Raw genomic sequence first — 14,758 nt, 5'->3', positions numbered from 1 at the left:
TCATTTTTACATGACAAAGACAATTAAATCGTATGTATCTAGAATAGGCTTTTCGACTTCAGTACATTATGACTTGAAAAATATTTTTCTACCTTAGAACTGTAGAGAGTACTTACATTTGAAATACATGCGAAAATGTGAAAATACATTTTTATAGAAAATAAAATTAAATAACTAGCTCAACAGATAATTAAAAAAGAAAAACTCCGAATTCACTATCTCTTCAGACAGTTTGTATGCCAAGGCATTTACTATATTTTAGCAATAAATGCATAAAGGCTATTTATTACTTAAACTCAGTTGTCCGTCACATGAAACTTTCTTTAATATTACACTCGTGAGTTCAAGTAATAATATTTCTTTAAACTGAACTTTTCTTATCTGCATAAATAATCGAGTTCCTTTCCAAGCAAGAAGTTCAGTTAGTAATATATTGAACATATAATTAGTTGAATTAAATAAAAACTTTTGTTGTGTGTACCAGAATATATACAACATATTTGTTTATTTTTTATATATTTAGTTTTGAATAACCGAAGATATATTCTTTAAGATGAATGAATACGTTGATACAAGTTTTAATAGCAGCAGTAGTTCCGATCATTTAAGGCAGTGTAATTCTCTTAACTATATACAATGACACCTTAAATCAGTGTTTAAAGTGCCAACTTTTTCATGAAACGCTACACATAAAACTTTTAAAAATTCATATGTTATCCCCAAAGTAATATTTAGTAACGTTCTTTTTATTTTTTTTAAACTATTGCAATAATAGATAGTAATAGCTAATCAAGTAATTTAAATAGTTAAAGAAATGTTGAATTGGATAAGGATCGGTATTTTCTTGGAATATCTTTTTTGGTTTATTGTTCTAACTTTTACGACAGAACAATATTACAATCTACAATCTTCTACAATCATATCATTAATAGTTTTCTTATTTTTACTATATGCTTATAATAGATATTAAAAAATTCCAGATAAATCTTAGAAACACTGATTCTGAAGAAGTTGTACATTTTGCATACATCGTAGAGAGAATGAATTCGTCTTCTTTTAATCGCTTTTCACCAGTTTTTTGTCTTGTATTGATCGATTTTTTATTTAATTTAATTTTTCAAATATCGGAAAAACGTAGTTTTCTTAGTTTTATATGTAAGTTTTTTTTTGTATATTTTTGTATGGATTTATTTCAAAAAGTCTTTAAAATTGTTTAAGTGTAACCAATGCTCAAGGCCAATGCAGCACAGTTATTTCTTAATTGTTTTACAAAAAATCGCACGCACAACATTATTATTAATTCAGGCAGATAATGATAGATTTTAAAATAATGCCAGTTATAGCTGATAGAAACAGATTTTATAGACAAAACAGAACTACATGGCAGCTGTTACTTATTTTCAAATCGGATTAATCGGCTTTTTAAAATTGCAAATTAAGTACCGATTATTTCTAAAATTTTCCTATTCAAAAAACCCGACAACGGTTTCGTTCTTCATCATTCTAATACATAAAGACAGTAATAATTTATTTACACAGAATACAAACATAGATCGTAATAAGAAAATTTTTTAAGGGAATATTGCTAGGGCAAGGTACGGATATAGAAAAATTGTTCAGTTTTATATATCGTTTTATTTTTAAAAATAAAAAATTATTTAAAAATGTTTTTAAATTATAATTAGTAACAAGTCTTATCAATCATATATAAATCTAGCCAAAATCGGATCGAATTTTTTATTTTTTATTAAACATAAAAAATAACTAATATTTTCGGTCTCTGTTTTTGATTGGTACTAATAATAATTCAAAATTCGGCCCATATTCTTATTTCGTGAACCTTACCTTCTAATTTAGTGCAGATGCAAAAAAAAACTCCCTGAATATATGGTATAGCCTTATAAGCCACTTTATGTTTCTGAAAATTTTTATTTGCAAATATCATAATTAATTTTTTTTTTTTGAATATATTTTTTACCATTGCTTTTATTAAGTCAGTTTATAATAAATAAATTGATTGAATATTTGATATTAATTTTTAAATTTTAAGCCTGCGGATCCAATCAGAGAGACTGAAGTATAATATAATTATAAAAAATTAAACAATTGAGGCCACTTAATAGAATTTGTTTTAATTATAAGTTATGTTATAATGATTCAATTAGTATAAGGTGTCAATAAAGTACGAGCAAAATATAACATTAAAATTTTTAAAGCAAAAAAGTAAAATATATTTAAGTAACATATAAAATAATATATATAAATGGTTTTAGTTACAAAGTGTACATCACATAAGTCATAGTTCAATATGAAAAAAGTTTATAAAAAAGTAATATATAAATATTTAGCATCAAGCAATGATTTTAGTGTAATAGTAATAACATATTGTTTACTGTCCAGATACAAACTGGATATATTTTTAAGTAATATATTTGATTAATAAAGCCTAATACTACTAGAAACTAATAAGTTGGCTTATAAACTTGTTTTATGCTCTATATATACTGGATTATTTGTTAAAGAATCTACATATTTTTTTCTTTCAAAACTCACAATGTTCTTTTCCTGTACATAAAATATTTAACACTTAATGAATGACCAAATAAATATTTTTCAAAAGAAACACATTTATAGAAAAAGCTATTGATTAAAGCTAGTCTAAAGTTAAACCGATGACGCCTTGTGTTTATTAAAGTGATATTTTAAATATTGGCAAGTGCTGGTTAATGTAAACCTATAAGTTACTGCATGAAATTAAAATTACAATTACTTTAAATTCTTACAAGATATTAAAATTTTATAAATATAAAAAATGCAATTAAACGCTAAAGTAAAATTTTCATTAAGTTCTGATCATCAAGTCTTACGGGTTTTTATTTGTCAACAGACGATAAGCATTAAATATAGGACTGAAATTTCCACATTTCAATAAACACAAAAATGTTAAAAAATGTATTATAACACGGGAAAAATTGATTCCATAAAATTTTTTATTGTATAAATAAAACAATTTTAATTCAATAACAAATAAATGAAATGTTAAAGTTTACTTTATGTCTTTTTTATAATTTATAAATATTTAAAAAATTTTGAAATCTGTTTAAATTAAGTTTAAATGTTGAATTTTTATTTTGTATATCCAGCAAAATAATTATAAGTGCAGTAGGTTTTTTATTTATACATTTTTTTAATTGGTGATAATATATTTAATATAAATACAGATTTTTATTTGAAAATGTGTTCTATAACACGTCTATTTTCGTATTTGCGTGCTTCATATATGGGTATATGAGAGACGAAATATTTATAAGTGCAAGCTATTGTCCTTTGCTTATCAACACTTCAGCTATAGAAGTTACTTACTTAGTTATTTAGTGTAAAATATTAATATAGTTTAAAAATTATGTAATGTAAATGATTGAATTTTGCGTTTTATTATTAAAACATATTCTTTAGATGTCAAATATATTACGAAAAAGAAGATATTCCCCCGACATAGACAAAAAGTTATTATGAATTTATATATAATGAATTGATTCCAAATTATTTTGTTTCGCTATAATTTTTTCAATTGGTTTAATTGTTTAAAAAATTTGAGACAGATTTTCCGCAAAGATAATGCTGTTCGATTATGACATGACTATTAATCCTGATTAAAACCCTGTAAAAAACAGTTTGGCTATACTTTCCAAATATGTAATGAATACTATATATATATATATATAATATAATATAATACTTTACAATATTAATTCAACCTTTTTACGGAATTTAAATATCTTATACAATTAAGGCTAAATGGGAAGAATTTAAAATATCCCATTTTATTATGCACATATAAATATTTCGATTTGAAAGTATGTTAATTATTAACTATTATTTTATATGTATGTAAACAAATTACATAATTTTTTAATTTTACTTTCAAAACTTGTGGTTCAAAATAAATAATAGTTATTTCAATGAATTATATTCACAAAAATATCATTTTTAAGAATGCGCATATAATTGTTTTGCAGCATATACGTACATCTTTAAACAAAAATTGAAAGTTATATGATGCTTCCTTTTGTGGATGACTTGATGAATATTAATAATAAATAAACCAAATCAGAAGAAGAGAAAAGGAAAGATAATTACAATGATGTAATATACAAATTAATTCTGTACATATCGTATTGGTGAGAGTTTAATATCCTGTTATAAATAAGAAATAGGATATGTAATTGAAATAGCTGATATTTTTCCAAACTAGATTTGATTGTTTTGTTATCTATAGTGTTAAACTGTTTGTGGTTCCGAAAGTATAACTAGATAAAACATACTTGTACTTCGAGATTTCGCTCAGAATATTATTCCAATCAAATATCTTCCACGGAACATATAACACAACCGGATTTTTGACGACTTGTGGGTATATAGCTGACCAATTCACATTACCGAAACGTCTTGAAACACTACATATCTTCCGAATTCATGTTGTAATTTTCACGGCAACGAAAACTAGTAATTATGTGCGGTCTATCATAATATCAAACCTTAATCAAAAAACATATTGTAATGCATGACAATTTTGTTTGACGTATGTCACTGAAACAGGATCACGATATGGATAATTTTTAATTGTTTTTCAAATTGAATTTTTAGTAAAATTTTATTTTCTTTAAAAGAAATATTACCCCACATATCTAAAAGAGTTTTAATTTTGCTTTCAGTTTTTTTATGTTTTGTATTAGGTCTGTTCCACGAGTAGCTCACACTAAATCTCGAGTAAACGTCAAGTAAAATATAAAGTATTAACGTAATACTGAATTCACACGAGAGTTTTTGTTTGTAATTTTAGCTGTCGAAAACCTCTGATATCAAGAAGCAAAAATATCGATTCATACGACAAATCATTGTAATTTGATAATATGAAAATATGATTGTCAGATTTATCATATGTCCATACTTTTTAACTACGTTCAGAAAATATGTGTTTTGCACATACGATATATACGTATGATAAATAGTTTGCACATATGATATATACAAATGAAAAAGATAAGTTTAATTTCATTTTGTATGAAAACTTCATTTATTCCTCAAAACTTTTCACAATAGCACAAGTTTGTACTGTACAAATTTGCCTTCGGCGAACCGTACAAATTAAAATCAACTTGATTTTGTTAAAATTACGATTCAATTCTGTTTTCAGCTGTTAACATTCCCATACAAGTCTTCTTGATTTAAACTTGTTTTGTTGTCGGAATCAAGAATAATTTGAAAGACAACTAAAATTACAAACAAAATTCTGGTATGAATCCAGTATTACACATTTACAGAAATGAATTGCACATATGCCACAGTCGAAAATTTATTAGTAAATATTAATTCAAAATGTTAAATAATGTAAAATTACCATTTTAGTCAAGTTTATAAGTAAAGAACTTCGTTAAATATAGTTTGCGATGTAATTTTTTATTAATACACTTTCAACACAATTGCCCTGCCCACCTGCCCACCTATTGTATTTTGATTATTTTCTTCTTAAGGAGATTTTTTTTCTAATTTTATAATTTTGCTGAGCTATTTCTGTTTCATTATTTGGAGGTAAGGACTATTAGTATAATTTATTATGCATAACTCTGCTTATTTTGTAATCCGCAGCCACAAACAAGTTATACAGAGATGTCAAGTGCTTAAAAATAAAAATTGAGGATTTTTAAAAATTTTGGCTGAAGTCACTCAAAAAAAGTCATTTTGTAAATTGTAGCTTTGTTTTGCTCTCATATTTTAAGCTAGCTTTACATGCTAATATATTATTTACATACATATCAATTAATATAGACAGAAGTTAAATGGATGTTTTTTTAAGACTTTTATATTTATCTCTTATAACTTTTTTGTTCATTCGATAGCCAAAAGAAGAAATAAAATAATATCAAATTATATTAAATTATAGTATAATATTTTATATGAATACTTATTGTTATAGTTATACTTCCTATTTTTCTTTGTGTTAAATATATCTAAATATTTAAAACAAGCAATATTGCATTATTCAAAGCGAAACCCTCTTTTCTATCACATGAACAAAAAAGATATGAGAGATAAATATAAATGTTTGAAAAGTGTGATTATTTAAATCCTGTCTTATCTGAAGGTATCAGTACGTACTAATTGATGTGTATGTCAATAATATATACTCATCGAAAACACATTTAAACAGGGACCGTAACAGTTATTATAAAAAATAAAAAATCACCTATTACCTATCATTCGCATTTTAAAATAAAATCAAAAAATAATAATTAAATTTACTTTTATTATAAATAATAATAAAAAATAATTATTTTATGTGCCTTTTATTTTTAAGTGCAGAAAAACTCAAAACTCTGCTTTTTATTTTAAAACGCATTAATAACTGCTATCTTTGCGTTATAAATATAAAAATCATGAATAACTGGCACTGTCCTGCAGAATATTTTTAAAATAATAAAATAAAAAAATAATAAAATTTGCTTTTATTATATTCCTCATAAATAATTATTTTATGTGCCTTTTATATTTTGCGCAGAAAAAACTCAAAACTTTGCTTTTTATTTTAAAACGCACTAATAACTGTTACCTTTGCGTTATAAATATAAAAATCATGAATACCTGGCACTGTCCTGCCGAATATTTTTAAAACAAAAATATAAAATTCATTTTTCATACAAGGTAGTTGTTTTTTCAACTTCATACAAAATGTATTCAAGAGTTGGCGCCGGTTAAGATTTAGTTTAGTTGTTGTACACAAAACAATACAAAAACAAAAACCAAAAGTAACTCTTTACGTGCACCAATCCTTAAAAACATGTATGGAACTACAAAAACAAGCACTTTGTATGAAAAATTTTATTTTATATTTTTATATTATATTTTATAATTTCGTTTTAAAAATATTCTGCAGACAGTGCAAGTTAATCATGATTTTTATATTTATAACGCAAAACTAACAGTTATTAGTGCGTTTTACAATTAAAAGCAGAATTTTGAGTTTTCTTTGCGCGAAAAAATAAAAGGCACATAAAATAATGGTTTTTGAGGAATGTAATAAAAGCAAATTTAATTATTATTAATTAAATTAATCAAAGTTGCAATTTACAAAATGACTCTTTTTTCTGATTTAAAAAAAAACTCTCTTTGTTCTTGCGATTTTATATGTGTGTGATCATGTGACCGTAGAACAACGCAGAAGCAAAATGTTTAAAACTTTTTGAACTTATACTGTGTTCAATATTAGCATTTACTTATAATTTTTTTATTCCGTGACTATAAGAAAGATCTAAGCTTATAAGACAACATTGCAAAACGCGTGACAGCAGCAGCTGATCTCAAGGATCATTGTAAATTTATGTCAATAAACACAACCAAATTACAAGCCTTTGCGAGAAGACAATGTACTGTTATTTACATTTTTTTCTACACATGAGTGTTTACATGAAATATACGTTATTTTAGCAACTTCCGTATGTAATGTATGAGTAACAATTTTGTATTCATATGTTGTAAGTAATCTGTTTCCTTCTTTCCTTTTCTCTATCGTTCTGTTTCTCTTTTTTCGTGTTTTATAAATTACATAATTGTAGAATATATTTATATCTATATATATATACACTAAACTTCAAATGACATTTGCAAAGGTAAGTATATGATATGTAAAGAAGTATATGATCAATGTATACTAAATATTAATATAACATATATATGTATATACAGATGTATATAGATACATATCAATGTACGTATACATAATAATTTGAATGTATGAATTTTTTAAATATTTTTATTTAATTTTGTACTAATTTTTAATATGTTTTTAATTTGAGATGAAATATGTGTATAAAATAGCTTATATATAAATATATTTCACTCAATTAAACCAAAACTATTGATAATGCTTATTTCTAATCAATTCTAAATCTAATTTAGATTTATAGTTTCTTTTTTTTTTTTTTGTAACGGTACCATAACTTATATAAGTTATTTGGAATACAAAAGAAAATTAATAGGGGTATCATGAAAGCGTTCAGACTTGCAGATTTCGCAAATCACATAAATTTGCAATAATTGTCGCAAATCCGCTGTACAAAATTTATATGAGTTTTAAACTGCAAAAACTACATTAACTTGAATAATATCTTTGGTGCACGAAATAATGTCTATGCAAACGCTAACGTTGCTTAATGTTTCTGTTTAATATATAATATTCAAATTAAACAACTGTTAATATGTAAAATCGAATTTTAATTTATATGTTTTTTTTAATCTTTAATTTTCTGTGCCAACGAATGAACATTTCATTCTTTACAGATTTAGTATAAATATGTATAGAAGTGTCTTCATACAACCAATCTCGTGGATGATTGCGATTGCACGTTTACCCATTTCATCGCTTTTCATGAATACCCTTAATGAATAACTACAGTTGCATGATGGATGTGCAACGATTTTAAAAATTTAGTATCTTTCTATGTTTTTACTTATGGTTATATTGTTTTGTTAATTATTTTGAATAATTTTTATATATGCGTTTAAAAACTTTGAATGATAATGCTACTAACAAAGAAATACTGTCTTGAATTATAAGCAACTAATTAATAAGATATTCATACATTATTTAATAATTTAATATTAATTTGTTGTTGTTTTTGCATTACTTTCTAATTTTATTTTGTTCTTTTCGTTTGTTTGTTGTCTAATTCGTTTGTTTCAGTTACGTGTTATTCGTGCTTTCCGTTCTACATTGGAAGATTTAAATGAACGGCGCTCTATGCACAGTTTGCACAGCTTGCGTAGTCCTCGTACAGGCAATATACAAGGTTTTCCCTCAATATACAATGCTAATTTACTAAGTCCAAACTATGTGCAACAAGTTCAACAACAACAGCAACAACAACAAATGCGTCTCCAAATGCCACGAAATACTGACAGTGCTTTACTAACAGACTTAAAGTATATTGATGAGGACTCATTTCAGCAGCATAATGGAAGACAACTACCAGCAACAGTTTCTAACGCTGCTCAAAAGTCGCAACAAGAACTAAATGAACAGACACAAAATGAAACAAGAATATAAATATTAATTCTTGTTCGAATAATGCTTATTACTTATTATTTTTTTACTATTCTCTCAGCGAAATATTTTTTCATACTAATTTATTGAGTTTTATTTTATATCTTTTAATTTATCCGTCAGTTATAATATTTTTTTATTTACAATTAAAAGAAAGGGCTTTGTATTAAAGTTAAACAATTATGTAACTTTTTATTTAAATATCTGTTTATACGGCTATAAGCTTAAAATCTGAGTATAACAACATTATTCGCAGAAATCAGAACAAGTTTCTATAAAACTAAAGAAGCAAAACAAAAATAGTGATTACAAATATACAAACAAACAGTTATTCATTGATTAATATTCTTATACAAGGATGATAAACATAGTTACAAATATAATAATAATTACTAATATAATAAAATAGCTATATATATTAATGTCATACTATCTTAGCTAGTCCATATAAATCAGTATGCATTATAGATATGTTCAATGTTAAATCGATTCATCTGATAACATTTTAAAAATGTGAATCCGTTGGTTGATTTGAAGAAGAAGTAAAACAAAATGTTACAAGGCATATGCATGTTTTTAAAATGGACCCTTTTAATTTTGTTAAATTTATTAAGTTTACATTGTTTTATATGCTTATTATATACCCTAACTCTACTTGAAATCAAAGAATCTAAAACGAAAAAAACGATACTGAGTTTAAAAACAATATAAATCATTTATTTGCGATTGAAACGTTTTAAAAATGTTAAAGTACTTTTTGATTTAAATTTTTTCGATCGGTAACATAATCGACGAAACAATCGACTTGCGACTTGTGACTAAAATGCTTAATGAACTTGTGTTGTACTTACTAATCAAGTTGTCGATTTAGAAAAATGTATTCTTGAATTTGTTAAAATAATGTACTTTAAAAATTCATAACAGTTTATCGTTTGGGTTTGCTCAGTTGTTTGCGATTTTATTTAGTTATTATTCGAAGTTTTAGTCTATGAAACAAATTGAAACAAATTTAAAAAGAAAAGGTAGGTGCTAAGTTAAGTAATACATGTAACTCATTTTAATTGTATATAAATATTAAAAATTATAATTTAAACGTTGACGAATCCAAAATACTAATTTTAATGTTTCAAATTCAGATGCTTTATAAACTAAAATTTAAATTTTATTAAAAAAAAACGAATATAAAACAAAAAGTATTTCAAAATAATATACACTTAAAACTTAGTTTTTGTTAGTGTTTATGTATTTAAATCTTACTTACTTAAGACGAAACACATGCACACTTTGTAAATAATAAATAAATCCTGAAGACATGGAACTATAATGAAGGCAAAAACAGCATATATGTTTTTAAATGAAATTAATCTCTTGCAAATGCTACAAAGATATTAGAATTTTCAGTCTGTAAGTTTAAATATATAATGAACATCATTGTTGGGTTAATGTTTTCTTAGCAAATGTACTTATATATTTGTTCTCATTTAAAAATATATATTTACTAACATATTTTGTATTATTTTAGTAATTAATTCAAGAATATTATAAATGTAATATATAATGTTTATGTATATAACAAACATACTTTAAATATATGTTTTTTTAAATATATTTCAGTTCAAATATATGATACAATAAAATCAATTCTATATAAACAATTTGAGAAGGCTTATATAGATAGGTAGCGTTTTAAATATCAGTCAAACAAAATATTAATCAAATAGGGTTATTATGTTGGCTTACTTTATCGAATGATTTTACGCTATTTTAATTTAATAAAATATTAAGTTAAATTACATTTTCAACTAATACTCTAAAAGTTCTATAAATTTTATATAAGTATATATTATTTTCAATTTGATTCTACCTTCACATATTCCAATTGTTTTTCTTTTACTCTTTCCATTTAAAGGTTATAGGCGGTGAGTTGCAGGAACGCTTGATTCCGGTTCCCTACAGCAAGAGCAACACAGATCAGGCTGTAAGATTTTTACAACTTTCATCATTATGTTATTATTGCTTTGTTTTGGAAACCAATTAATTTCCAATTAATATACACAAATCAAATATTATTTTGCTTTCATGAGCCTAATAACACACATATTTGAAGCTGGCATAAGTTCGTTTTCCAAATACAATCAAAATAATTACTAAAACAGCTATTTATTTTTGTATATATTTACATATTTTTAAAAACAAATTTAAATAACCCTTCCTATCAGAAAAGTGTCTGACACGGTGTGACATAAGTGTATTTATTACCAACTAATTTAAAAAATTAAATGCATGAAGTTTTGGTTTTTAAAAAAATTTATTATGTATATATATAATTTTTCATCTACATACGGTGTACTATTTATTTAAAAGAAAGCTTATACACTTGCGATGTATCAGTTAAAAGCAAACTAAAAGGAGTAGTAAAGAAGCATAATTTCCCTCTTAATTTTTAGTACTATATTATCATTTAATATTTTTAAAGTTAGAGTACGTTTCCTTAAACATTTTTACTTATGCTGTTCTTAATGCAAATGGGCTATGTAAAATATATAAATCAAATAGACCAATACACAAACAATACTAGTATCCACAGTTGTTTATCCCCAAATTATAAAATTGTATTATACACAAAAAATAGTTAGCAATTTAAATTTTTTTTTAAAAACTATACAAATATGGAAATTTGTTACAAACAATTATTGGTTTTAGAAAAACTTTTTAATTTATAGATATATAGCCATTTCTACTAAATGTTTTTACAGGATATTAATTTACTTTGTATAATTCTAATTGTTCTCTTATACCTCAAGAATATGTATAACGATTATTTTATAGCCATTTAATAGAGGGTTTTCCATTCTATTAGTCTTGTTTGACAATACTGTTTACGTGGCATATGGCAAACAAGGTTGTCATTCAATACATCATTTGTTTAATATTCTTATTTTGAGGGGTAAACACCAGAGATCGACATGAATGCGTTCAAAAGCAGGGACCGAAAATAACAGTTATTTTAAAATTTTTTATGAAAAAAAGCAGCAACAAAAAGTTGTCTAAACTCTTATTTAAGTAAATAGTTATCATTCTAATAACTTTTATCCTTAATATTATGCATGCTTTTTATATATGAGCTTTTTAAAATAAAACTCAAAAAATAATAATTAAATTTGATTTTTATTATATTCATCAAAAATAATAATTATTATATGCCTTTTATTTTTTTCGCGCAGAAATAACTCTTAAAATTTGCTTCTTATTTTAAAACGCACAAATAACTGGTACACTTGCGTTATATAATATAAAAAGCAAGAGTATCGCGCAAATTCTGCGCGATATTTTTAAAATGAAAATATAAAATGCAATTTTCATACAAGGTAGTTGTTTTTGTAATTCCATAGAAAATGTTTTAAAAGGTTGGTGCAGGTAAAGATTTAGTTCAGTTTTTTGTTTTTGTATTTTGGATTCATATTTTGTATTTATATTTGTATTTTGTAGGAGAACAAATTTGTATGCAAAATACAAAAACAAAAAACTAAACTAAATCTTTACCTGCACCAACCTTTTAAAACATTTTCTATGGAATTACAAAAACAACTACCTTGTATGAAAATTGCATTTTATATTTTCATTTTAAAAATATCGCGCAGAATTTGCGCGATACTCTTGCTTTTTATATTATATAACGCAAGTATACCAGTTATTTGTGCGTTTTAAAATAAGAAGCAAATTTTAAGAGTTATTTCTGCGCGAAAAAAATAAAAGGCATATAATAATTATTATTTTTGATGAATATAATAAAAATCAAATTTAATTATTATTTTTTGAGTTTTATTTTAAAATGCATATGATAACAGTTATAAGATGATTTTTATTTTTTTTATGATAACTGTTACGGTCCCTGTTCAAAAGTCAATGTGAAACACACTACCTAAACGCTATGCTTCGTAAAAGGCAACGACCCTTTGTGAATGGCAACGAATGATATTCACTACTACTATGTGCTATGCGTTACAAATAATGATGCTGAGGAAATTACTTGAATTAAGTTTTATGCGTAGTAATTCTTTAAGAAATTTTGGGATTTCCAAAGGGTTTGCAATGAAAATATTTGAATGTGCAAATTATTTAGGAAAATCACTTTACAAAGAATATTTTTTATTATATGTGTTTCTATATTATATTTTTCAATCGAAAATATGAAAAAACGGAAATTAAATTTTCCTAACCTGTAGAATTGATTTGAATTTATGGAGACAATAAAGAATTAAAACATTTTTTAAAATTCTTTATTTAATGACATTTTTCATGTTAAATATTAAATGTCAGTGCAAATCTCTTTCAATGTGTGAATACATACATAAGTACACAAAATTGATTGAGACGTAATTTCCTCCCCGTAGTTTTTTGCTAATAATATCAAATTTTTCTAAAACTAAACTAGATTTGAACAAACATAAATTCGAATTCCAAAGTGTCGCACAATAGTTTTTAAATGAAACTATTAGCATATGCTACAGGTTTGAGTTCTTAAAGTATTTTACTAATTTTGAACTATGCTCAAATATAGGCAGTAGTCCTTCTAACTTCTTAAAAGCTGAGTCTAATAAATTATTAAAGAAATTATTGGAACAATTTAGGCGAATATTATTTTTTAAAGCCTTTACTATATTCAAACCCCTATGAGTAACAAATACAATGATAGCGGAATTTTTTATTCCAAAATCTTCCAAGTTATTGTATTTTGTTAAAAACATTTTTATGCGTACACCGTTTAAAATTCATGCATTTGGTCCCAAAAGTCTTTTTTTTGAGCTGATCGTCTTTCTTGGAATAAATTATTTTCCATTGTACTTAAATATTTTATTGTATTTATTACAAAATACATTTCCTGCAATTATGAAAATATCCTCTTTTTCAATCAAACCAAAAATATCCCTAATTTTGCTGTTATTGTTTCGTTTTCTTAGAATATATAAGTCTCCACTATTTATTTTATTTAAAAATTTCTGACTCCATTATATAATAACTTATAATTAAAACATAAATAAAATAAATATAAAGATTTTTATGTAGGTCATTTACATAACTAATTGTAAAAGAGAATTTTAAATTTTAAGAATTTTTGTACCGAAATAAAACAGGAACAATATTGTTTACCACACTAAAATTTCGTTGCATAGTGAAAAGCAGTAATGTGTCGCATGGTGCAGTACAACACAATAGGCTGTACGAGCTACAACACTGCACTGCATTAACGAACGAAAAAGCACGACATTGTACGATTCGCAGTTGGTGTAAGCACGGTTGCCACTTATGGTACTTTAGTACCAAAATTGGTACTTTTTTTTTTTTTTTTTTTTTTTTTCGTTTGGTACTCATGTTCAAAAACTGGACCATTTTTGACGACCCAACTTTTTTGTGGATATTTCCAATTAATTTTTTTTATAAATGCAACTTTGCACTATTTTATATTTTGTTAATTTATAACACTATGAAAAACACAGAACGAGAAAACAAAAAGGTCCAAAAAAATTTTGGACCTTTTTTTACAGAAATGGTACTTTTTTAAACCAATTTTGGTACAGAAAAAAATTTTCAAGTGGCAACCGTGGGTGTAAGCAAGCAAACATTCAAGAAACGCAGCGAATGTTGTTGGCATTATAA

At 24.8% G+C, this 14,758-nt stretch overlaps 1 protein-coding gene across 11 annotated transcripts in view; it reads left to right on the top strand.

Moving 5' to 3' along the window:
* Positions 1 to 11,153, top strand: part of LOC119678939 (plasma membrane calcium-transporting ATPase 1) — a 73,372-nt gene extending 62,219 nt beyond the window's left edge. For 6 of the 11 annotated variants that reach the window (XM_038091050.1, XM_038091049.1, XM_038091053.1 and 3 more), the window contains one exon: positions 8,741 to 9,168. In XM_038091050.1, coding sequence (XP_037946978.1) covers positions 8,741 to 9,103 — 363 coding nt within the window. In that variant the 3' untranslated portion in view covers positions 9,104 to 9,168. Of the gene's footprint in view, positions 1 to 2,050; positions 2,216 to 8,740; positions 9,169 to 11,009 lie in introns of those variants that run through there. The other 5 variants (XM_038091057.1, XM_038091054.1, XM_038091056.1 and 2 more) reach the window with 2 other exon arrangements.
* The last annotated feature ends 3,605 nt before the right edge of the window (positions 11,154 to 14,758 follow it).

This window comes from Teleopsis dalmanni, chromosome 2, assembly GCF_002237135.1.
Source record: "Teleopsis dalmanni isolate 2A chromosome 2, ASM223713v2, whole genome shotgun sequence".
Classification (NCBI taxonomy): Eukaryota; Metazoa; Arthropoda; class Insecta; order Diptera; family Diopsidae; genus Teleopsis; species Teleopsis dalmanni.
Note: the sequence above shows the minus strand (reverse complement) of the source record. Positions and strands in the feature narration are given on the sequence as shown.